At 46.2% G+C, this 24,348-nt stretch overlaps 3 protein-coding genes across 3 annotated transcripts in view; 1 reads left to right on the top strand and 2 right to left on the bottom strand.

Moving 5' to 3' along the window:
• LOC311167623 (HLA class I histocompatibility antigen, alpha chain G-like) overlaps window positions 1–4,744 on the top strand; it is a gene marked incomplete at both ends in the record, with an annotated part of 140,837 nt that extends 136,093 nt beyond the window's left edge. Inside the window, one exon of the mRNA XM_084228699.1 lies at window positions 4,599–4,744. Coding sequence (XP_084084825.1) covers window positions 4,599–4,744 — 146 coding nt within the window. The remainder of the gene's footprint in view (window positions 1–4,598) is intronic.
• Window positions 1–24,348, bottom strand: part of LOC311188219 (patr class I histocompatibility antigen, A-126 alpha chain-like) — a gene marked incomplete at both ends in the record, with an annotated part of 330,968 nt that overhangs the window by 174,361 nt on the left and 132,259 nt on the right. The window lies entirely within an intron of this gene.
• LOC311167621 (class I histocompatibility antigen, Gogo-C*0203 alpha chain-like) overlaps window positions 5,019–24,348 on the bottom strand; it is a gene marked incomplete at both ends in the record, with an annotated part of 151,146 nt that continues 131,816 nt past the window's right edge. Inside the window, 6 exons of the mRNA XM_084228698.1 lie at window positions 5,019–5,040; window positions 5,175–5,260; window positions 6,396–6,428; window positions 7,082–7,335; window positions 7,900–8,175; window positions 8,413–8,602. Coding sequence (XP_084084824.1) covers window positions 5,019–5,040; window positions 5,175–5,260; window positions 6,396–6,428; window positions 7,082–7,335; window positions 7,900–8,175; window positions 8,413–8,602 — 861 coding nt within the window. The remainder of the gene's footprint in view (window positions 5,041–5,174; window positions 5,261–6,395; window positions 6,429–7,081; window positions 7,336–7,899; window positions 8,176–8,412; window positions 8,603–24,348) is intronic.

Here is a 24,348-nt window from a genome sequence, read left to right as displayed (position 1 = left end):
TGGCATGAATTTATGTTTTTCTGATAAGTAGTATTCTATTATTTATATACCACTTCTTCTTGATTTCTCATCTGTTTTCAGGCATTTTGGTTGTTTCCACAGCTTGGATATTGTAACTAGTGCTGCAGTGATCATGGATATGCAAAGGTGTCGTTCACAGCAGTGTATTTGTGTTCTGTGGGTACATACATAGAAGTGGGACTGCTGGGCCCTATGGCAGATACACTTTTAATCGTCTATGAAATCTCAATACTGTTACATATATACGTATATATATGTATGTGTGTGTGTATATATATATATATATATATATATATATATATATATAGTACAATGTCTGCTTGTATGCTTTCTCCTCAGGTGTATTCCCCATAAAATTCCCAGCACCAATTCTCCCATGAACCATCACCATAGTCCCTTGTGCTCTTCTCCCTCGTTTTGCTCCTTCTACCTCCCCTTCCTTAAAAAATGTCTCTGATTTATAGTTTTCTGCTAATTTTGGTTTTTTATTTATTACTACTGCTATTTATTTTCCTGGTCTCTTATTTGATTCCCCTAGATTCCTCCTATAAGGGAAATTAACCAATATTTTTCTTCATGTCTCTGGTTTATTTCACTGAACATAATCCCCTCTAGTTCCATCCATGTTGAGAATGGCATGTGCTGATCTTTTTAGATTGCTGAATAGTCTTTCATTATATATATACCACATCCTCTGGATCCAGTCATTTATTTTAGAATATTTGAGTTGTTTCCACATCTTACCTTTTATAAATACTGCTGCAATAAATATGGGGGGGCATGTATCCTTTTGAGTTAATGCTTTTGTATCCTTTGGGTAGATTCCTAGGAGTGGAATTGCTGGGTCATGGCAGCTCCATTTCAGTAGTTTGCAGAAACTCCACACAGTTTTCCATAATGATTGGACCAGTTTATATTCCCACCAGCCAGTGGGAGAATTCCTTTTCCTCCACATCCTTGTGAACATTTGTTGTTGCCTATTTTTAAAAATATTTTATTTATTTTATGTATTTTTACATCATTTTTGCACAATGTATGCATTTTCATTTTTGCACAATATACACATTTTCATCTTGGTTTTATTCCCCACACAATTCCCACCCTCCCCTTATGTTTCTTGTTTTTTTAATATGTGCCATTTTCACTGGTTTAGGGCAGTATCTCATTGTGGTTTTGATTTGAATTTCCCTGATTTAAGTGATGTTGAACATTTTTTCATATACCTGTTGGCCATTTGCATTTCCTTTTTGGAGAAGTCTTTTTAGCTCTTTTTCCCATTTTTTGACTGGATTGTTTATTTTTGTTGAGTCCTGTGAGTTCTTTGTAGCTCTTTGTGATCCTCTCTTACCAGTTGCATTGTGTGCAAAAATTTTCTCCCAATAAGAAGGGTCTATCTGTTTTAGTTAATATCTCTTTTGCTGTACTAAAGCTTTTTTAGGTTGATGTAATCCCAGCTGTTTATCTTTTCCTTCACTTTTTTTTTTTCTGGGTTGTGTCTTTAAAGATGTTATGGATATTAAGATCATGTAGTGTTTTGCCTGTATTTTCTTCTATGTATTTTATGGTTTCAGGTCTTATGTTGAATACTTTTATCAAATTTCAGTTGGTTTTTGTGTATGGTGTGAGGTAGTAGTCTAGCTTCATTTTTTGCATGTAGCAGTTCAGTTTTCCCAGCACCATTTATTGAAAAAACTGTCCTTGTTCCATTGCCTATAATTTGCTCCTTTGTCCATAAATATGTGGGTTTATTTCTGGGTTTTCTATTCAATACCATTAGTCTGTGTTTTTTTGTTCTGGTATCGCAGTGTTTTAATTATTATGGCTTTACAGTACAGTTTGAAGTCTGGGAGTGTGATGCCTCCATTCTCTTTCTTTTTAGTCAGGAGAGCTTTGGCTAGTTGCAGAAACCTTGATAGTGTCTCCATCAAAACTGAACCCATCTACATTCCCATAAACAATGTAGGACTGTTCCCTATTCAACATGTCCTCGCCAGCACTTATTAATGTCTGGTCTTTCTGATATAGGCCATTCTCACAGACATGAAGTGGTTTTGTTACAGCAATTTCCCAGAGAAATCTGACAGCACTCAGAGAGGTGGAGAAAGATTTAATGTCACACTAGTGCGCTCAGTGGGAATTTCCCCAAAGGGCTGAGCACCCAAGAACAAGAATGGCAAGGTTTTATACAGTTATATAAGGAAACTTGCTATCCCATCCACCATAGCACAAGCATTCTTTATAGTTTGGGAAGGGGGTTCAAGGGAGTCATGGCTACCACCATGGACAAGCAGTGCAGCACACACAGCAACTTCTTTGCTTCAGCAAGCAGCAGAACCAAAGTGGTAGACTCCCCCAAGCAGCAGCCTTGGGAAACTTTCTGTTTCATTCCTCCCTTTTGATGTCCTTACTATGTGCTAGGGAGTATCAAGTTATGGACTCACAGCAAGCAGCAGGAAAGGAGCCTAAGGGCTCATATTGTCTTAACTAACATGTGGAGTTTAGTAGCCTCCAAACAGAACTGGATTAATCGTGTGGCCAGATTAAAAGCCACGACCCAAGGGTGAGCATCACAAGAATGGAGATCAGTGGACCCAGGACAGGAGGGAGCCAAGGCACAGTGTGGTGATGTTGTCCCACCAAGGGAAACAAGAGAAGCAGCCACCACTGGGTCCAACTCAGCAGCCCATAAGCATTCCCTGTGATGCACCTTGAGCTTCTGCTGTGTGCAGGCCAACCCGCTTCTGGGCTGTGGTTGGAGCAGGGCTGCAACAGGTCATGGTGTTGGGCAGGAGTCTCTCCGCAGGGTCAGTCTGAGCTGGTTTGCAGTGTCCGGGCAGGCCATCCACGGTTCTGATGTCTCATGTGAGCTCACACATCTGGGGAGTCGCGTTCCCTCAGAGTAACACCTGCAAATTTGACAGCTGTAGGGTAGTAAGGAAGACAGTACAGGTTCCCACCCAGACACGTTTGAGTGGCTCTTTTTCCAGTCCTTTACCCAGACTCGGTCCCCAGGTTTGTGGAGATGAACTGGGGATCCCAAAGTTATGGGGCCCTCTGGGTGACGGTTTCATTAACCTTGTGTAGGACATTACTAAGGAGCTGCAGCTGCCGATTTAGTCCCAGTTGGCCAGTGTGTCTGAGGTCTCCCCTCCCCATGGACACAACAGGGGAGGCCGGCCAAGCAAAATCTCAAAGGGGGTGTAGCCACTAGCACCAGGAGTGCACCGAATTCTGAGCAGCACTAAGGGGAGAAGGTCCACCCCGGGCTAACCTGTTTCCTTGCAAAATTTTCCCAGAGTCGTTTAATGGTTCGGGAGACATGTTCTGCTGTCCCAGAACTCTGTGGCCGATAGGTGGGAAGATTCCATGTAATATGAAGTAAGCGAGTCAGGTGAGTGGTGATTTTAGCAGCAAAATCTAGGCCAGTATCACTGCCAATAGTCACGGGGATCCATACTAGGAATTATTTCCCTTACAAGACCTTTGGTGACTTCTCGGGCCGTCTCTGTTCTGGAGGGGACGCCTCTACCCTCCCAGAGAAGGTGCAGATGAGAACAAGTAAATATCTGTAGCCTCTGCAAGGCTTGATTTTTTCTGAGGTCCACCTACAGGTCCTTAAAAGGGAGTAGCATATATGCTGTACACAAATCTGGTACCTGAAGAAGCAAACTAAAGGGACGAAAGTTTATCCACCGGTAGAAGCCATCACTTCTCTGGTGTTTTCACCTTTTTTTTTTAATTTGTTATTTTATTTATTTATATTATTTTTAAATTATTTATTTTTTACATCATTGTTCATTTTTAAACAATATTTGCTTCCCACCCCCCACCCTCTGCCATGTAGTCCCCATAGAATTTCCTTCCCCAATGCACCTGTGCACCATCACCACAGTCCCCTGTGCTTCTCCCTCCCTCCCTCTGATCCCTCTCCCTCTCTTCCTCTGCAGCATGTCTCTGGTTTATAATTGTCTGTTTTTGTTTTGTTGTGTTTACTACTGCTGTTATTTTTTACACTGATGTCTTATTTTGTTCCCCTATATTCCTGCTATAAGTGAAACCATCCAATATTTTTCATTTTTCCTTCTGACTTATTTCACTGAGCATAATTCCTTCTAGCTCCATCCATGTTGCTGCAAATGGCATGAGTTTATCTTTTTGATGGCTGAGTAACATTGAGAATGGCACATATAAAAAAAAATAGCAACGACAAATGTTGGCAAGGATGTGGTGAAAAAGGAACTCTCCTATATTGCTGGTGGGAGTGCAAACTGGTCCAACCACTATGGAAAGCTGTCTGGAGATTCCTCAGTCTACTAAAAATGGAGCTACCACATGACCCAGCCATTCCACTCCTAGAGATCTACCCAAAGGACACAGAAACATTGATTCAAAAGGCCACCTGTACCCCTATGTTTATTGCAGCACTATTTACAATAGGTAAAACCTGGAAACAACCAAATGCCCCAAAATAGATGACTGGGTCAAGAAGATGTGGTACATATACACAATGGAATATTCTTCTTTATTTTTGATGCAAGCTCTCTTTCATCTCAACTCGGGTGTAGTTGCTGGCACAGGCCCTGAGCCTGAGCACTGGGGGCTCCAGACCATAGTGGCAGGAGGTGATGTCTCAGCTGAGCCACCAGGCGTGCCCGAGGCAGGCATTGTGGAGGAGCTGACAGATGAGGGGATGGCGGTACTGGGCAAGGAGGAGCTGGTGTAGCACCTGCAGTAGGAAGCAGTGGCACGCCTGGCCACTCTGGAGCAGCGAGGCTACCTCATCTAGGTGAGTTGGCAGTTGCAGAGCCACCGAGGTCAGATCTGCGACTCACGCAATTTAACTGGCACCTGCAGGCTGAGATCCCTGGGCTGCGTGACCTCTGCTGCCTTTTTGCATAGGCATCATACTGTGTGCTGGGGGCTGCTCTCAGGGACCCCAGCATCCCAGGCGGTGAGGACCTAGGTAGTTGTTGGCAGAAGCTGGCTGAGCAGGAGGGCTACCAGGAGAAGGCGCTCTGCCTGGCATTGGGTGAAGGAGGACTGTGGTGTGGGGGGCGGCCTCTGGCACCAGGCTAGCATCTGAGTTTGTCTTGCCCCTGTGTGGGCTCCACGACCTGGACTAAGGACCCAGTTTTCTTTGTACTGACACCCACCTGAATTGCTCCCCAAATGCCAGGATTGTGCTAGGCCTGTAGATGTGGATACCGCCCAGTCCAGGGGCCGCTGGATTTGGAGGGTCCTGATCAGGGAACAAAAACCTCACACAGAGAAATCAGAGGGCACTCAGAGAAGTAGAAAGTGAGAGATTTAATTGCCACACTGGCAGGCTCAGTGGGATCATTCTGCATTGTTCGGGAATTGGTTCAAAGGAATCATGGCTACCACCTCAGACAAGCAATGCAGTACACCCAGCACTTCTCCGCTCCAGGAAGCAGCAGAATCAAAGCAGTACACTCCCCCAAGCAGCAGGCTTGGGAACGTTTGCTTCAGGTTATCATTGTGTTTTAAATCAGGGGGTTGTGAATAGATCAAGAAGGTGTGGTCCATATATACAGTGGAATACTACTCAGTGATCAAAAACATAAACTCATGCCATTTGGGAAATATGGATGGGGCAGGAAAAAATACTAAGCTTGATAAGTCAGAAGGAAAAAATAAATATCAGATGGTTTCCCTTATATGTGGGATATACAGAAATCAAACAAAGGGTCAGAGTAAAGACAAAACTTCAGCCTGATCCTAGATCTGAGGCACACAGCAGAGGAAAGGGAGAGAGATGGTTCCAAACAGGGGAGGGAAGAGCACAAGGGACTGTAGTGATGGATCATGGTGCTATGGTGATGAGAGAACTATAAGGACTACACCTGAGAGAGAAATCAAATATTATACAAAAATTAACAATGATGTAAGAGAATAAATAAATAGATTTAATAAAAAATTTTCTATCACTCACTGACGGCTAGAAAACAAATAAAATTAAATAAAGCAGAGGATCCTGAAGTTACAAAATGGGGGTGAGAGAAATCCTGTAACATCCAGTCTCACACAAGGCAGAGTTCTCATTCTACAATGGAAAATAATACTGAAGAAATTCTGGTGAGTTACATTAAGTGATAACATTCTCAATAGTCCACTGCATCCTAAGACTGTCCCACTCACAGCTCCCCACAACCTGGCCCCATCCTCTTGGGTGTCCCAGGGGGTGAGAGACATCCCAGAGTCCTGGGGACTGTTGCTGCCTGAGGAAGCACAGAAGAGACGTGGTCAGCGCCCAGAGATGAGACCCTCAGAGGAACTGATGAAGGTGACTCTCGCTAGAGTTCCCTCTACGCTGTCCTCAGGGGCTCAGGACCCAACCCCTGATCCATACTTACCTGCAGCCTGACTGTAGCTGACTGCGTGTCATCCTGTGGGAAGAAACATCATGTGAGACAAGGGAGGAGTCAGTCCTAAAGGTATTCCCAAGTCTAGGTGAGAGGGAAGTTTCCAGAACTGTGACTGAAGACCCAGGTCAGGACTGGGATATATGAAGAATGGATATGAAAGGGAATTGGAGTCTTTACTCAGCAGGGTCCTTCCCCTGTGACATTTCCTGGGAAACAGATCCCCATCACCACAGTTATAAGGTGAACAATTGGTGATTCATTTTCATAAGTGCTTTACAAAGAGTGAGTGTTCACAATCAGCTCCAGACTGGGCAACACGTGTGTGGATCGTACTCCCTAGTAACCAGGAAGGGCAAGTTCTCTCTGGGACATGAAAGTCCCCAGTGGACAAGATCCCCCACTCCCTTCTGTACCTGAGCGCGTATTCCTCCACCTCACAGCTGCAGCCACCGCAGCTCCAGTGAGCACAGCTCCAAAGAGAACCAGACCAGCAATGATGCCCGCAGCGGGGATGGAGGACTGAGAAGGGGGCACTGGAAGGGAAGGGAAGGTAGACCTTGAGCTTCAGGCCTCATCCTGACCCTCTGAAGGTCTCCCAAAGGGCTCATTATTTCTCTGAGCAGAAGCTCAGTGCCCACGTCCCCCTCCTTACCCCAAGTCAGGACTGTAGGCACCAATAGCCCCTTATGCTTCACATGGCACGTGTATCTCTGCTCCTCTCCAGAAGGCACCACCACAGCCGCCCACTTCTGGAAGGTTCCGTCCCCCCCAGGCCTGGTCTCCACCAGCTCTGCGTCCTGGGTCAGGTTCTCCCCATCTCGCTGCCAGGTCAGGGTGATGTCCGCAGGGTAGAAGCCCAGGGCCCAGCACTTCAGAGTGACCTTATGCTCAGAGGTGGGGTGGTGGGTCACTTGTGTTTTGGGGGGATCTGAAGAGATTGGTCAAAAATTCACACTTTGGGTTTCCTCTATGGATACTAAAGCAGCCTCACTGACCATCCTCAGAGTGGACATGACAATTGGTTTGGAGGGAGGAAGCACAAAACCTAGAAACCAGCCTAGTCTGGGGAATCTGGGATAATCAGGTGAGAGCTCAGGGCAGGAGGACGCAGGTCTCTAAGGAGAACACAGACTTTTGCTCCTGACCTGGGTGGAGGGTGAATGACACAGAAAGGCAGGAGTCAGATCCAGAAATGTTCTCAGACCAAAAACAAGACCTTGAAGAGAAACTCAGGGTTCCCAGGATGGCTGCCGGGTCACAAGGATCCAGGGAGAGTTATTTCAGGATGGCCTCCCTCCCTCAGGAGAGACTGGATTCCTTAACCGTCCAGAAAAGTGGTGTCTTCTGGGCGAGTCTCTCTCTAGCACATAACATGAAACCCAGGGGGACTCTCCCTCTCTGCCCAGAAAGCAGGTGCTATTCTGCCCATTATTCCATTTTCCCTGTGGGGCGCCAGGAAAGGAGAGGTCAGAGGCCCTGCGGCTCCTCTTACCTGTGCGCTGCAGCACCTCCTTCCCCAAAATCAGGAATCTGAGGAGCCACTGGAAGCACCTGCCCTGTATACTGTTCCTGATGTACTCGGCCCTCCCCTGCGCCTCCCACTCGCGCTGGGTGATCTGAGCCACCGAGTCCGCGGGGGTCCAGGAGCGCAGGTCCTCTCTCAGGGAGATGAAATCCGCACCGTCGTAGGCGAACTTTTCATACCCGCCGAGGAGACTCAGGTCTGGGCCCACTTCACAGCCACACATCCTCTGGAGGGTGTGAGACCCTGTACCCCGCCCAGCGGTCAGCCTGGAGGTCGCCCCCCCATCACCCCTCCAACCCTGAATAAACCTAAACTGAAATGAAAGGGCCGGCAGGACAGTTCCTTCCCGGGGGAGGGGCCTGGCAGATTCACCAGCCTCGAGGGGTCAGTGGTCCCTGAGACTCGGGACACCCCGGCCTTAGGGTGGGAATGGGGGGTGACCTGACCCTGGCCCTGCTCTGCGAAGCTCACCGTCCTCGCTCTGGTTGTAGCGGCCACGCAGGTCCATTAGGAGCGCTTGGAACCACTGAATGTTGTACCTTTGGTTCTGAGTCTCCAAGTCCAGGTCCTCCTGCCCCACCTGCCCCGCCCAGGGCGCCCGCGGCTCCGCACTCTGGCCAGGAGAGTCGCTGTCGAACCGCCCGAACTGCGTGTCGTCCACGTAGCCCACGCTGATGACACGGGGCTCCCCATTGTGGTTGTGGTTGCCATTGCCGTTGCTGTTGCCGTTGCCATTGCGGGACATGGTGGTGGAGAAACACCTCAGGGAGTGGGAGCCTGGGGGCGGGGAGGGGAGACCCGGGCTGACCCTCCTCTCAGCATTGGACCCAGGGCCCAGGGAGATGGGCCTGGAGGGGAGACAGGGGCGGGGCTGTGAGAGTGAAAAGGGGGGTGGGCCAAGAAGGGCCCAGACTCAGGGGCCCAGAGCACTCAGGGGAGGCGGGAGGGACAGAAGGGGCCAGAACACAAGGGGCCTGAAGGGTGTACAAGAGGTTGGGGGGAGATGAGCCTTTCCTGGGGTCCTGCACCCGCAGGGGGCTCCTTGCTCCTCCCTCCTGGAGCAACAGTGTCCAGCTGGACACGCACTCACCCGCCCGGGTCTCCATCAGGGCCAGGGGCCCCCAGAGCAGCAGCAGGAGGGGGAGGGGCATCACACTGCTTCCAGGGGTCTTGGGACAAGGAGTCCAGGAGAGTCCTTGGAGACTTTGTCACGGGAGCAGGATGATGCTGATTGTCTTCCCTGGACACCCCCAGGAAATGGGGAGAGAGAATGGGGGTGAGTGTGGGGTCATCAAGGCTGCACCACCCCACAGAGCCTGTGAGAGGGAGACATGATGCTGTGACAGGGTGACATCCACAGACAGGGGAGGCTCCAAATTCCCTTCCCCACCTTAGGGAGGAGTGGATTTGGGCTGGGAGAAGCAGCAGCCTGGAGGAATGAAGAAACTGGTAGCATTTTCAGGTAATTGTGAATATTCCAGGGTGAATTAAAACTGTACAGGTGGTCGTTTCTCGAAGGTTATTTGCAAAGTGAAACCTGAAATAATATCAGGGACTATTTCCTATTCTGTTACATTTCCATAGGCCTCTCTTGCATATTGGTTGGGACTTCTGCTAATGTATGATTTTTTAGGGTGATACATTGTTTCACTAAGTTACATAGATCTTTAGTGTTAATTACACTGGAATCAAATGATCAAAAAATGTTTTATTTTTTTAATCAGAAATCCCAAAAGAAAAATTCATACTATAAATTGTCAAGTAGTGAGGCACTCAATTTTTCATAATTCTAGTTTTCTCTGAGAGCTTATATTTTATCAGACAAAGTTACTGTCATTTGCCATTGTTGATTTTCTTCAAGAAACAGACACTCATTTTGAGGAAAGTGTCTGCTAATTACCCAAATTTAAATAACCTTAGTTTTTGTCATTCATCCTTTCTGGTAAGATTCGTGTTGTCCACAAATAAAAAGAGTCTAATTCATCTCATACAAATATTTTCCTCAGGACACAGGGCTTGGGATGCCTCAGAAGTGCTCTGTGTGTCCTTCCAGGTCAGCACACCAGATATTTTAAAATGTGGAGTTGAGGATGATGCAATAATGAAGATAACTTTTAATGTTTTTCCCAGGACATTTGCATGTGAAACTGGCTTTGATTTTTGTTCCTGCAGGTAAGTGCTGGTGAAGAATTACTACTTCTGCAGTGGTGCTATAAGCTCCACTCTTATGAATTTTTACCTCAGCAAATGCCAAATAGTGAAAAGACAAATGGTGTCTAGGTGATGTTTTGAAACTAGTTTTACCTCATGGACCCCATGAAAGGTTCTGGGTGACTTCAAGGGCTCCACTGACCACACTTTGAGAAATGCTTTTCTCAGTGAACCAGGGAGCATCTCCCAAGTGTTCTCGGCCTTTGCTTCCTCTTCACTTCCCAACATCCCTCTCCCTGGCTGGTTCCTGCCTCCCTAAGCTGCCTCCCCTGCAGATACAATGGGGAGCAGAGAGAGGCCCCGGGAGACGTGGAGCTTGCACTGTCAGGAGAGATGGACACTGAGTAAAGGTGACAAAGACACATGTAAACCCGACCTGAGCCCCGTGCTGGGAGGAAAGAGTGTGTTTATTGTGAATGCAGAGAAGCAGGAGCCCTAATAGGACCCTACCACTACTATCAATAGTATCAAAAGTATCAAAAAATCAGATAGTATCAATAGTATCAAAAAATATATATATTAAAAATAATTCAGCATAAGGAAAAGATTTTATCTCTTCCCATAACTGTCACTTCTATCCCTGACACACGTGCTCTGGCCCCATAGACCAGCCTGGCCCCTCTGCCCTCAGCCTCCCTTCATGTCCTGCCCCAGCACCCAACCATACTGAAGAGGCCTGTAGCCTAATCTACAGCCTAGTCCTGGCTCCGTCCTCCCCCTCATCTGCTCTTCCCTCATTTATTATGCGCTGAAGGACAGGCCTCCCCAAGATGTTCACAAAGGTGTCCCCCAGACAGGCCAATTGGCACGTGAATTATTTTCATCTGAGGATCATCAGAGGTTTATCTCAAGAAACGGTTACCACATCTATAACTACCTAGTATGAAAATGGGGGCCTTACCCAAAATTAGGGTTATTACCAGAAACAAGCTTTGTATCTGAGAAACCTACTATGTCAGGGCAAACATAGACTATCAGACCTTCTTTTTTTTTTTAATATACATATCCTTTTTTTTTTTTAAAGATTTATTTTATTTATTTATATAAGCACTGGGAAGGTGAGAGAATTCACCAGAGCCAGAGCGGGGAGCAGAGCAGGCAGAAGGACCGAAGTACACTGCTGAGGGGAGCAGCGGGCGGCAGGAGAGGTCTGCGCGCCATGCCATGTGGGACCCTCCTCCAGTGGCCGGGGAGCAGCCAGGGATCGATCCGGCGCTGCAGAGGCTGCAGGCAGCTTTGCAACTCAGCGCTCAACCGCTGCACCACTGGGGAGGCCCGAATATCAGACCTTTGTCATGAGTCACCCTGTCCTTGCCATGTGATCCCCTCCTCTCTCCAGGGGTGCCAGGCCCCCATCTCACTCCTTAGCTCACCCTGGGTTCCTGCACAGATTCACACACTCATTTAGATGTAGTTTCCCTATGCATATATAGAGAAATTTGGTTACTTTCTAGTACTTAAAAACAAAAAGGAAAAAGAAAAAAGATGTTATAAAATTTCAGGTGCTCAGAATAAGAGTTCTTGAAAATTAGAGATTTTAATTATAGAAATGAATAAATGAGTAGATGAACTGGAATATCAAAGTCTCACTCCCACTAAATAATGTGAATGGAAAAGAAATGACAGCAGAGAAAAGACCTACAAGAAACTGAGTCTATCAACCAGGAGATTCCAACTAGTTAATAATACAAGTGTTGAAAAGAATGGAGAGTGGAAATGATGAAAAAAAATCAGGAAAATCCCTGAGCACTCACAGATAAAATGTGCACACTGAGTGTCCTCCCCGGTTCCTCCTACAGAGGATGAGCAGCTCCACACCATGACCCGCCCCAGGGACTTTCAGAAAGAGGCTGGAGAAGGACAGACCTTGGGGCCCTCACGAGACAACTCAGGCCTGGAGGCCAGAAGGCCCTGGAGCCAGGCCTGCCCAGTCCTCAGGGGAATCCAGCCCAGAACCATGTCAGGCCCAGGTGAGGGAGGCGCTGGGGTCACAGACATTCACTTCAGTTGTTTGTGGTCTCAGGGGTGACATTCCACATCCCTCCTCTAGTAGGCAAAGGGCACTAGTGGGCAAAAAGGGAAACAAAGATGTTGGACACAGAGAACAGGACACAGGGAAATCAACCACAGGGGAGCAGGGACAGGAGACAGGCCAAGGGTGAGGTGAAGGATCCGGGCCCTCAGCCCTGCCCAGGTGAACAGGCCCCAGGCCCCGGGAGGCAGGACTGAGGCTGTGGGACAGGGGTCTGCCCAGGATGAAGCGGGCAGAATAGCTGGTGTATGTGATATGTCCATGGAGATTCTGACCCTGAGGTTGTCTTGGGGGTGATTAAGAATGAGCACAACAGGAAATAAGCTAGTGAGGGAACAGGATAATTACAATATCAGGGACAATAAAAAACCAATCTAAGAAGGAAAAGCATCCTGGTCTACTCACTACTCAGCTGTGACTGGCTCTCACAAGGTCATGATGCAAACCCTGGATCCTGGGGTGTATCTCAACAACCTGCCAGAGAGCCCTGGGGGGGGGTCGGGGGGGGCCGGTAAATGCCTGTGCTGTGGATTCCAAAGGGGCCACCTTCCAAGCCTCCTTGCCACTCAGAGACAGCTCTCGTGGCCTGGGCAAGAGGCCTGGGTGGTGTGGGCAGGGACTTCTCCAGGATGCTTGCTGAAAACCTCAATGTGAAGGAGCAGAGAGCAGGGCAACATCAGGGGCCCTAGAAAGGCTGCCGGGAAGGCAGTGACAAGCCTCGCTGGGGAGGAGGCTGCAGCTATTCACCCAAGAGCTAAAGCACAAAGGAGGAATCAAGTCACCAGGCCCTTCAGAACATGCCCCACATGCTTTGTGGTGCCCAAGCCCTGACACAGGAGACAGCTTTTCTGAAAGAACACATGATTCTGGTCAAGGAACACATTAAAAAATTCTAGTATCGATGCAGGTGTCGATAGAGAGGAACCAGGCCAAATCCAGAGAGCAGCTGCTGCAGAACCTCCTAGAAGCAGATGCATGAGCATGTTGGGAGCTGACACAGAGGAGACACTGAAAACTCAGAGCCGTGATTTCTGACAGGCTGAAGCCTCCTGGAGGAGCTTTGTGGTGGGCTCCACCCCCAGACAACTCAGAAAAATGGGTGCATTCAAAGGCTTTTAAGGACAGGCTGGAGGCCTTGACCTACCCACAGAGTGTGGCCACATTCACCCCTCAGTCTGTGGTATTTTATGAGCATTTTCAAACACACAGAGAAATTGAAATAACAGTGCAGATCACACCCTAGATTCAGCATTAGCATTTGCCACATTTGCTTTATCACTCATCTTTATCCACAGCTCCATGTCTATTCTTCCATCTTATTTTTCTGATGCATTTCAAAGTTAGTTGCAGATGTCAGTACCCATCTTTCTTTGATTTTTTAAAAAACATTTGTTTTATTTATGCATACAAGACCTGGGGTGCAGGCCAGAGATGTGTGGGTGAGAGGATTCACCAGAGATAGAGTAGGGAACAGAGCAAGTGGATCTACCAAAATACACTGCTGAGGGGAGCAGCGGGCGAAACAGGAGAGGTCTGCTGTGCCATGTGGGTCAGCTCCCTGGCCAGGGTTAGAACTCTAACTGCAATGGCTGCCATTAGCTTCGCAGTGCTGAGACTTAACCCTTTATGTCACTAGGGACTCCCCACTTTTCATTTCTCAACACTTGAGCTAAGAATCTTTTTATGAGATAAAACTCTATCTGGAGAAATGCACAAATCTTGAGTATACTACTGGAGGAGCTGTGACCCTTGTCAAGAACATTATGTATATTGTTCTTTTCTTCTCTTGGAAACAATGAACATTTAAATAATGATGTGTCTCACTTAACAATACAATTTATCCGCCCTCCCTCCTTTTGAGTAACTACCACAGTCCAATCTGAAGCCTCCCTGGTCTCTCCATTCTCAGCGCATTCCTGTGACCACACTCTCCTTGGGACAGAGCCCAGGCCTGAGTCATCTCCATAACTATTTATTGCTGCAGGAGGCTTTGTTGCCCCAGCCAAATAGGATACTGACAAGCAGCAAAGAGAAAGGGCCTCACACCGTGGGGCAGAAGATCTGGCATCCCTTTGCTTTTTGTTCTTGGTCATAGAGAGAGAAAAGTTTATCAGAAAGTATATTAGGCAATAAATTATATGTATCAGCATACTGTAAGTAAATAGCACGGAAAATTGTCTGTTTAGAAATTAGTTGTTGAGCAGTTTGGCCCACTTGACAATGGGAGATGGTTTGTTGAACATGCCTGACAAGCATTACAATACAATAATTATAGTGGGTCCTTCTTTTGCCTTCCCTTGAATTTTCTTGGGAAAGTTTTTAAATGAAGCTATTTGAGTTAAGGAGTTTCTAGGTAGAGGAAGTTCTGATAGCTGAGTAGCAGCCGGCCCCTGCTGTGAAGGCCATTGAGAATAAGAAAAGTCTTTTTTTTTGCTTAGGCTTTAGCTGATAGGGATGTACTGGCAGCTATCCACTGTCTTAGGTTATTGTTTAGCTGAAACAATGAATTTTAGTGAAAGACTTAGTTTTTTATTAACCTTGAAGGTTGCCTTCTTGCTGAGAGCATGGAAAAGGAGATGCACTAATTGTTTCTGCTTTGTTTTTATGCACTTGATAATGTCATCTCACTGCTTACAAAAAATGTATAAATAAAGAACCTGCTGCGCCTTTCGGCAGAAGATACTAACACCTCACCAAGTGTCGGTGTCTCCTCATTCCCTTCCCCTCAGCCCCTAAGTTTCAGATCATTCGTTTTCGCCGAGGCCGTCTCATCCTTTCAGGAACCCCTGACACGACATTTTCCCGGAGGCTGGTCCCCGGCAATTTATTTTATTATGTTTATTCTGATAACTTTGATTTTTTCAACCATATGGGGGAGTTATAGGTGCAAAACTCCAAAATATATCTTATTGTCCCATATAAATGTGATCCATCAATATATAATAGGTTATTCATCTTTGACCTTTCAGCAAGTAAGTTTATCTAACTCTTTTCCTTTCATCCACAAGACTATTAGATAATCATAAGCATCAGCTTAGCTGTTTTCATATATTCACAGCAATATATTACCATTTATATCTATGGTAAATATTCTAATTATCAGTTTTATTAGACAAATTTGTATTTACAGGCAATGTGTGACACATAATTTCATTAAAGCAATAGATGATCATTTCTTCTAGAAAAGCAAATGTCTGAAGTTAGATGAAAGACAAGGAAATAGGGCACACCTGGTAGCACAGGGGTTAAGTCTCAGCACTATCAAGCTATCACCAGACACTATGGCATGAATTTGATCCCCAGCCAGGGAGCTGGTCCACAAGGCACAGCAGACCTCTCCTGTCTCGCCTGCTGCTCCCCTCAGCAGTGCATTTCAGTAGATCTGCCTGCTCTGCTCCCCACTCTGTATCCAGTGACTCTTTTCCCCCTCACCCTTCTGGCCTATACCCCAGTTTTTGTACGCATAAATCAATAAAAATAAATCTTTCATAAAAAAAAGAAAGACAAGGAAATAATGATTTCACTTTATAATTATCCTGGATGCAGTCACCCAAATCACATCAATTCCATTACATGAGTACTGTCTTAACATTACATAACAAGTTACTAACCGAAAATACGCAAGCCAGAAACCTTATAGTCTTAAACATCACATCAACCATCAACTTTTCTTAATTTTTGAAGACATAAAAATAAAACTCATTTCATATAACAGCATGAAAATTCCATACCTTTGTAAAGTGGCGGCACAGTCAAATTATTTCCCAGGTTTTAGCGGAAATGACCACCAAAAGTGCTCAAGCTGTGTCCAGCTTGTTTTTGGGCAATTTGCCTCCTTGAGCCTAAGCAGAGGACAATATTAAAATACATGAATGATCCCCACTGACACTGTGGTGTAAGGGGGTGTGTAGTTTTTTGTGAATCGAATAGAGAATAATGTCCCCATTGTGGGGGGGGGGGGCGGGGATTATCTGCCCCTGAACACTAAGCAAATGAACTTGGCAGAAAATTTCACAGGTGCTTTGTTACTGTTACCACAGCATTGCACAAAATGTTGGTCTGTGGTCACATTTCCCCACACAAACTGAGAAGGTAACAGTTGAAACTGCTGCGTTGTACCAGTCCACCTCAGAGTCTGTCCTCACAGATTTTCTGTCCTCCCTGGACTGGCCCCTGGATCCCCTCCTTGGTTTCCCTGCTCCTCCATTCAGGCACCACAGATATTGTCCTGGAAGCTGGGAAAGGCTCCTCCTCTGTGTCCTGGTGTCTCACCAGCCCCTGAGACCTGCCCTCCAGGCAGGCGCCCGACTGGGTCTTCAGACCTGTGGAAAGGTGTAGGGACAGGACGAGGGGCTGCTGGACATGGGTAAGGGTGACCAATCAACGGGATCTCTCCCCTCCAACTTGTGGGTGCAGGTCACCTTCCCCCCACAATTCCGAGACCCAAAAGGGGTGCCTTTTGGCTACAGGTCAGAGATGACAAAAAAGGGGGTGCTTTTCCTGTCATTCTCTTCCAGGTGGGTAAAGAGCGCTCCACTGCCTGCTCATCCCTGGACTGTGTCCTCCATCTTTGAGCTCCTACCTGGCCAGCTCATAAACTAGAGAACAAAGAACTCCTGGAGGAGGCTGGGAGTATAAATTTTAATTCTAACGCCACAAATGAGGCAGGAGGGAAAATGCTGGAGACTAAAGTGAGAGACCCACAGCAGCTGATGGGGAAGCTGCCTTTGTTCTCAGTGAGACCAAGTGAAAAACAAGGGCTCTGAGAAACTAATGTAAATCTTCTGTCTCTCTAAAAGGGCCTCAAGTAAACAGGACATTTCAGCCACCAGTATCCAAAGAGACCGCCCAGGGCCATGCCCTCTAGGAGCAGGATGGGCACGAGCAGGTTATCTATGATACGGCAGACGGGTAAAGGAGAGTCCTGGAGCCCTCAGTGGGTTTCTCAGGCTTTTATAGAGCTTTACATGCATTGCAGCAACCAGGTACACAGCACACAGGGGCTCTGGGGGGCCAAAGGGCCAGGAAGCTGTAGGCTTCTAGGCCCCAGGCAAGTCTTCACTCTGGGCTTCTGCTTCTTCTCTGCTTGATGACTATCTCTATATTCTTCCCATGGCCCACAGAAGTAAATAAGACAGTTTGCTACAATGTAACAACTGCAGGTGCCCCATCAGCAGGGCAAACCTAATGGTGGGAGGACAGAAAAGCCTGAAAAACCATTTACCCTACACCCTCTGTGCCCTCACACAGGGTGCTGGAAGAGGGACTGTCCCACTCTCTACAGAGGGAGGCGCAGCCCAACCCACAAGCCAGACTGCAGGACAAACAGACCATAAGCTGCCTCTGACTGGAAAGACCACAGTGCAGGAGGAAAAGACCTTCTCTAAAGGAGCCCAGAGGTGAGACAGGCTCCCCCAGGTACTATCTCTAAGGACAAGCCTCGGTGACCCCATAAATAACAAAGAGAGAGACACCTTCCTGGTGAATACAGGGGCCACTTACTCAGCCTTGCTCTGATTTTCCACCCCAACCTACTGGTCAGCTGTCCTCTCACTGGCATCGATGCCAACCCAAGCCAGGCTGCTTACAGTGCCAGGCCCTGCTCATTACAAGGCAAATGCTATACACTGATGGTTGGTCTTGCCTTCCTGTCCCACTCATTGGGGCAAGATCACATAACCACATTCCAAGCCAGCCTCCAATCAGTCGTCTCCACAGTCAGCGTCCTCAACAGGCAGATACGGCCTCTGCAGCCACAGACAGTGAAGATGGACAATAAATAAGGGCAGAGATGCCTAGAGACCACTCTTCCCACATGGACGCTGCAGACACAGGGGTAAGGTCACCTCCAGGGCCCCATTAGAGCTGCTCTTCTATCTGAGGGAGCAAGTGACCCACAGACCCTCCTCCTGAGACCCACTTCTCTCCTGGGGAGGAGAAGCCACACTTTCCCCTTTGCCTCCACAGTTGCCCTGAGCAGTAAAGGTGTCTGTGTGAATTGTAAGATGGTGATTGCAGGGGCAGGATGGCCACAGTGCTGGTTCATCTATGATCCGAGCAGACTGGGATAAAGGAGAAGTCTTGGAGCCCTCGGTGGATTTCTCAGGCTTTTATTGAGCTTTATGTATAGTGCAGCAACCAGGTACATGGCAGGCAGGGGTGCCGGGAGGCCAGGAGGCCAATAGGCCTCCAAGCCCCCAGTGACTCTCCACTCTGGGCTTCTCTGGCCATCTTTCTCCCCTTCTCTCTCCTGCCTCTCTCCTGCTTCTGCTTCTCCTGGGGAAATACCTCAATACTGCAGTCAAGGCCCACAGAAGTAAAAAATACAATTATAACAATGTAACAAATGCAGGTGCCCCATCAGGCAGGGCAATCCTAATCCCAGGAGGGCAGAAAAGCCTGAAAACCATTTACCCTACAGTGATAAATTGTTTCAATAATACTTATGAATGATAATGACTTGGGCCTCCCTGTTGGGGCCCGGGTTCAGGTCTCAGGGCTATCAAGCTATCTCCAGCCACTGCAACACGAGTTCAATCCCCAGCCAGGGACCTGACCTATGTGGCATAGCAAACCTCTCCTGTCTCATCCGCTGCTCCCCTCAGAAGATCTGCCTGTTCTGCTCTCAACTCTGTCTTTGGTGAATCATCTCACCCCCTGCACCTCTGGCCTACACCCCACTTCTTGTATGCATAAATAAATAAAAATAAATCTTTAAAAAATAATTATAACAGAGTTGGGGCCAAGATGGCAGCAGGGAAACACTGTGACTAAGTCCTCCCATAAAAAAGAAAGTGAATAGGGAGGAAAAGCGGCAGGTCCCTGTGAGAACTGGGACACGGGAGATCAACAGGAGACTCTGGCAAACTGCCCGAAGAGGAAAGTTGCCATAAAAGAGGACAGAGAAGAGAGGAAAGCGCAGAACCCTGCTACCCTCCCCCACCCTCAACTCTGGTCCACTCCAACCCACAGAAAGAAAAAATAACAACAATGAGAACAAAGTACACATCAAGGACTGTGAGTGGAAAGGAACTATTGCAGTCACCGCACCCCATGAATAGGAACTGTGGAGAACTGTGCAGGAATCACTGTGAAGGTGAGAGAATGGCTCAGGATGCCATTAGAGAAAAACAAGGACTCTGCAGAGACCTACAAATACTCCAAGGCCAGCTGGTAAGCTTGTGTGGAAAAGTGGCGTGCTCGAAAACATACGCGGATCACAGCTGCCCAGGTCCCCGCGCCCGCGACCTAGGTTTGTGGGGAGACACGTGGGAGCCCTCACTGTGTTGAATGCCCCTCACTGAGTAATCAGAAACCAGGCGCCCGGACATGGGAGTGGGGATGCAAAAGGCGCTATTTCTGTGACACTGGGCTACAGCCCATGTCCAGTATCTCAGGGCTTCGGAACTGAGACTTGGGGCACTAAATTCCGGGCATGGGATCCCCCAACAGCAGAGCACAGGGCATACACAGCACCCCCACACCATTGAGGCACTCCACACCACCCCCACTCTGTTTCCCAGACCCATGGGGGAAAAACAGTTCTGGAAGGACACTAGGAAAGATCTCTGGTATCACCTAGTGATCAGAAAAAAATCACCAACATCCTGATAGTTGGAAACCAGGGATCCCAAAAACACCCTCAGGCTCTGAGAGAGGGTGGACCACACAAATGAGGTTAAGAAATGAAATAAGGCATGAAGCAAGAGCCCATTCTGGAACTGAGAGCCAGGCACAGGATCTGGGGCATGGGACTCGCCATAGCAATGGACACCGCACAGGGTAACAGCCAGTGTTTTGGATCTGATAGCCCTGGAACTGAGATCTAGAGTGCAGACTTCAGGGCGTGGGATCCATACAGCTGTGGGCACAGCACCAGGTGAACATGGGGCAGACACAGCACCCAGCTTGAATAAGAGCCCCTGTGTTGAGGTGTTCCCCTCCGCCCCCCAATCCTCAGTTTCTCAGAGAACCACTGGGAAAATGCACAGGTCAGCAAGTACAGGTCTCTGGCACCACCTCGTGACCAGAACAAAATCACCAACTAGTTGATTCCCTGACGGAACTGAGTAAATACAGAGGGAGGGAACTGTAAGGGACAATGCCCAGCAACACAGCATCAACACCGTCATGGAGTTTTAGTCTACCAGTGCTGGTCTCAGTCTGGCAAACATTTTCTGACACCCCTAAAGGAGCATTCCAAAGAGATGTCTGCCAACACCAGTGGCACAACGTCCCAATGCATAGAGCTAATTATAAAGCAAACAACAGGGAGAAGAAAAAATATAAATAACCAAGCAAGCCCACAGGAGAAGGACACACCACAAAAAGAAATACAGTCACCAGAGCTCAACAATGACATGGAAGAACTTCTCAGCCTATCAGATAGAGAATTAATGATCATCATGAACTCCCAATTACCACGATGAAAAGAAAACTACAGCAAGACACCTAATAGTAAAGCTTGCAAGAGTCTAAGACAAGGAAAAAATAATGAAACTGGCAAGAAGGAGAAACAGATAACTTATAAGGGAAAACCAATCAGGTTAACTTCAGAATTCTCCAAAGAAACATTACGGGCAAAGAACAGAATGGAGAAACATATTCAGCAAACTTCAAGACAGCAAATGCCAACCAAGAATACGTTACCCTGCAAAGCTATCCTTCCTCTACAAAGAAAAAATATGGACCTTCTCAGACAAACAGAAACTCTAGAAATTCATTACAACTAAACCCCCACTCCAAAAAATTCTACAAAAAGTCCTAAAGCCAAAACCAACAGAGGAATGAACAAGAAGAAAAGAATAAAGCAAGGAATAAAATCACAAAAAAGACACACAAAATGATAAACACAGATGCCAACATATCAATATTAGCTCTAAATGTAAATGGATTAAAGTCATCTATAAAAAGACACAGAGTAGCAGGCTGGATTAAAAAACAAAACCCAGGGCCTCCCCAGTAGCACAGTGGTTGACCTCTGGGTCGCGAAGCTGCCCACAGCTTCTGCAGTACCGGTTCGATCCCTGGCCACTGGGCAAGGGTCCCACATGGTACGCAGACCTCTCCTGCCATGCCGGCTTATCCCCTCAGCAGTGTACTTCATCAGTCTGCCTGTTCTGCATCCTGCTCTGGCTCTGGTGAATTCTCTCACCCTCCTGCGCTTCTGACTGTACCAGTGTTGTATAAACAAATAAATAAATCTTAAAAAAAAAAAAAAACCCTCTGCTGTCTCCAGGAAACACATTTAACCACAAAAGATAAACAGAGACTGAAAGTAAAAAGTTGGAAAACAATCCTACAAGCAAATGGACCAAAAAGAAGGCAGAAACAACCATACTTATATCAGATGAAATAGACTTCAAATTAAAAAAGGTAAAAGGAGACATAGAAGGACACTACATTATGATCAATGGGACAATACATCAGGAAGACATAACACTCATCAACATATACTCACCAAATGAAGGGGCACCAAAATACATTGGACAATTATTATCAGCTCTGAAAACAGACATTAAAAAAAAAGACATATATAGTGGAGACTTCAACACCCCATTCTCACCAATGGACAGATCAATGAGACAAAAAATAAACAAAGACACTAGAGCCCCAAATAAAGACATAGAACTCATGGACTTAACAGACATCTATAGGATACAGCACCCAAAAAAATCCAAGTAATCATTTTTCTCAAGTGTGTGTGGATCATTCTCCAGAATCAATCACATACTGGGCCACAAGACAAACATCGACAGATACATGAAGAGCAAAATCATTCCAAATATCTTCTCCAATCATAAAGGCATCAAGGTAGAAATAAATCATGAAAAGAAAACAGGAACCCTCCTACTTCATGGAGATTGAAATCCACACTACTGGAAGACAACTGGACTAATAAGGAAATTGAAGAAATTAAAAAATGCTTTGAGTTGAGTGACAAGAAGGACACCACTTTCCAGAATGTATGGGATGCAGCAAAAGCAGTAATAAGAGGAAAATATATTGCAATACAGGCTCACATCAACAAACAAGAAAGAACTCAAAGAAACAACCTAATCTCACATCTCAAACAGCTAAAAAAAAAAAAACCCTAAATCCAGCAGAAGAAAGGAAATAATAAAAATCAAAGCAGAAATAAATGAAATGGAAATAAAAAAAAAACAATCCAAGAGATCAATAAAATAAAAAGTTTGCTCTTTGAAAAAATAAACAAAATAGACAAGCCTCTAGCCAGGCTCACAAAGAAAAAATGGGAGAAAACACATATAAATAGGATTATAGATGAAAGAGGAGAAATCACAACAGACTCAGTAGAAATCAAAAGAATAATCAGAGATTACTATGATCACTTTTATGCAAACAAATTCAACAACCTAGAAGAGATGGGCAAATTCCTACAATGATACAATCATCCAAAGCTGGACGAACAAGAAATAGAACAACTAACAGACCAATTAGAAGCAGCAAAATTGAGGCAGTAATCAAAGCACTCCCCAAAAAACAAATCCAGGCCCAGACGGCTTCACAAATGAATTCTACCAAACGTTCAGAAGTGAATTATTATACCTATCCTACACAAACTCTTTCAAAAAATTGAAAAAGAAGGAATACTACCAAATAGGTTCTACGAAGCCAGCATGACACTAATACCAAAACTAAACAAAGACAGCACAAAAAAAGAAAATTACAAGCCAATCTCCCTAATGAACACTGATGCAAATATTGTCAACAAAATCCTTGCCAACAGAATCCAACACTGCATCAAAGGGATAGTACACATTTCCTTATTCATGGGGCCATTATGTTCCATTCCATCTATTTTAAGTAATACTGCACAGGAAAGGATGTCCTGAGCAAACTCGATACAGGCTTTGTGGACTCCACCCCCACGCCATCAAGTCACTGGGAACTACAAATCCCATGATCACCAAAGGACCTGAGGGCGGAGTTAAGCAACCATGTTCTCTGTTTGAGTATTTAACTGGCCATGTGGCCAGGGGTCACTCTCTTGGCCACATGATGCACTCGGTATTTCGCCAGCTTAGCACATCATTGGGAGTCCACGTCAGTGGAATGGGTAGGACGCATTTATGAACTTATCTCCCTCTTTTTCTCCCTGAGTTGTTCATTTCCCCTTCCCTTGTAAATAAACCTTTTATCAACTTTTTGTGTATGTCTGCAGTTTAGCATTAATAAGTCCCCTTTAAGCACATGGGTGAGGACCCACAATCAGGCAACCCATTTATATCAGGGTTGCTCTGTAACAGTACCACCTATTGGACACATATATTAAACCTACCTTTGTTTAATTTACTCCCATGTTGAAGGTCTGAGAAAGGTAAAGGCACCTATTCTGAATTCATTAATTTACTGGACCAAATTGGCTTCCTTCCTCCTTCGAGTCCACTAAGAAATTGCGGTACTAAATGTAACCAGGAAGATTATCAGGGTGAATGGCATTTCCTTGTTCATGATTGTTGTTTCCTCCCAGAAGATCTGCCCATTTTTGCCCTTGCTACCCACAGCTCTGGTCATTATTGCATCCCTTTTCAACCTCAATGGTATATGAATCACATTTATCTGGTACAGATGGCAAAAATCACAGTAAAATAATGAAACATCAAATTTTCACTCAAACACCAGGAGTAGGTGGCACAACAATATTGGGGAAAAACTTGCCTAAACCTAATGTCCCCATCTGTTCTCACCTCTGGATACCACTTGGAGAAGGCCTAGACCTAAATTGGGTCATCTGTAGATCAACTAATCTTACAGTAAATTCTTTGTTTTCTAACTGGTCTCTAGAAATTGGGGACCTTGAAATGTATTGTCCAGGAAACTAACACAACCTGGAACTGGGCCCTTCCATTTAATTCTATGGTTATCCTGGACACTGGAATCCTGGTTTAGCTGGGCCCTCATTAAGAATCAGACATCACTCTCAAATGTCTCCCTTAAAATATCATTTTTGATGCATCGCCTTAACCTTTCCCCCCCAGTGATCCGTTAAGAATCTTATTAAGGCTAGGAGCCTTGTATGGATCAGTAATGACACTACAGTTCAGGTCATGATCTGTGCTTCTAGGCCCTAGATTTTTATTATGACCTCCGAACACTTAACATGACGGTGACTACTTATTCTGCTTCTAGCCAGCAAAAGGTTAAAGATT

The sequence above is a fragment of the Talpa europaea genome, assembly GCF_964194135.1.
Source record: "Talpa europaea genome assembly, chromosome: 2".
Lineage (NCBI taxonomy): Eukaryota > Metazoa > Chordata > Mammalia > Eulipotyphla > Talpidae > Talpa > Talpa europaea.
The sequence above is the reverse complement of the archived record's forward strand: the minus strand, read 5'-3'. Positions and strand labels throughout refer to the sequence as shown.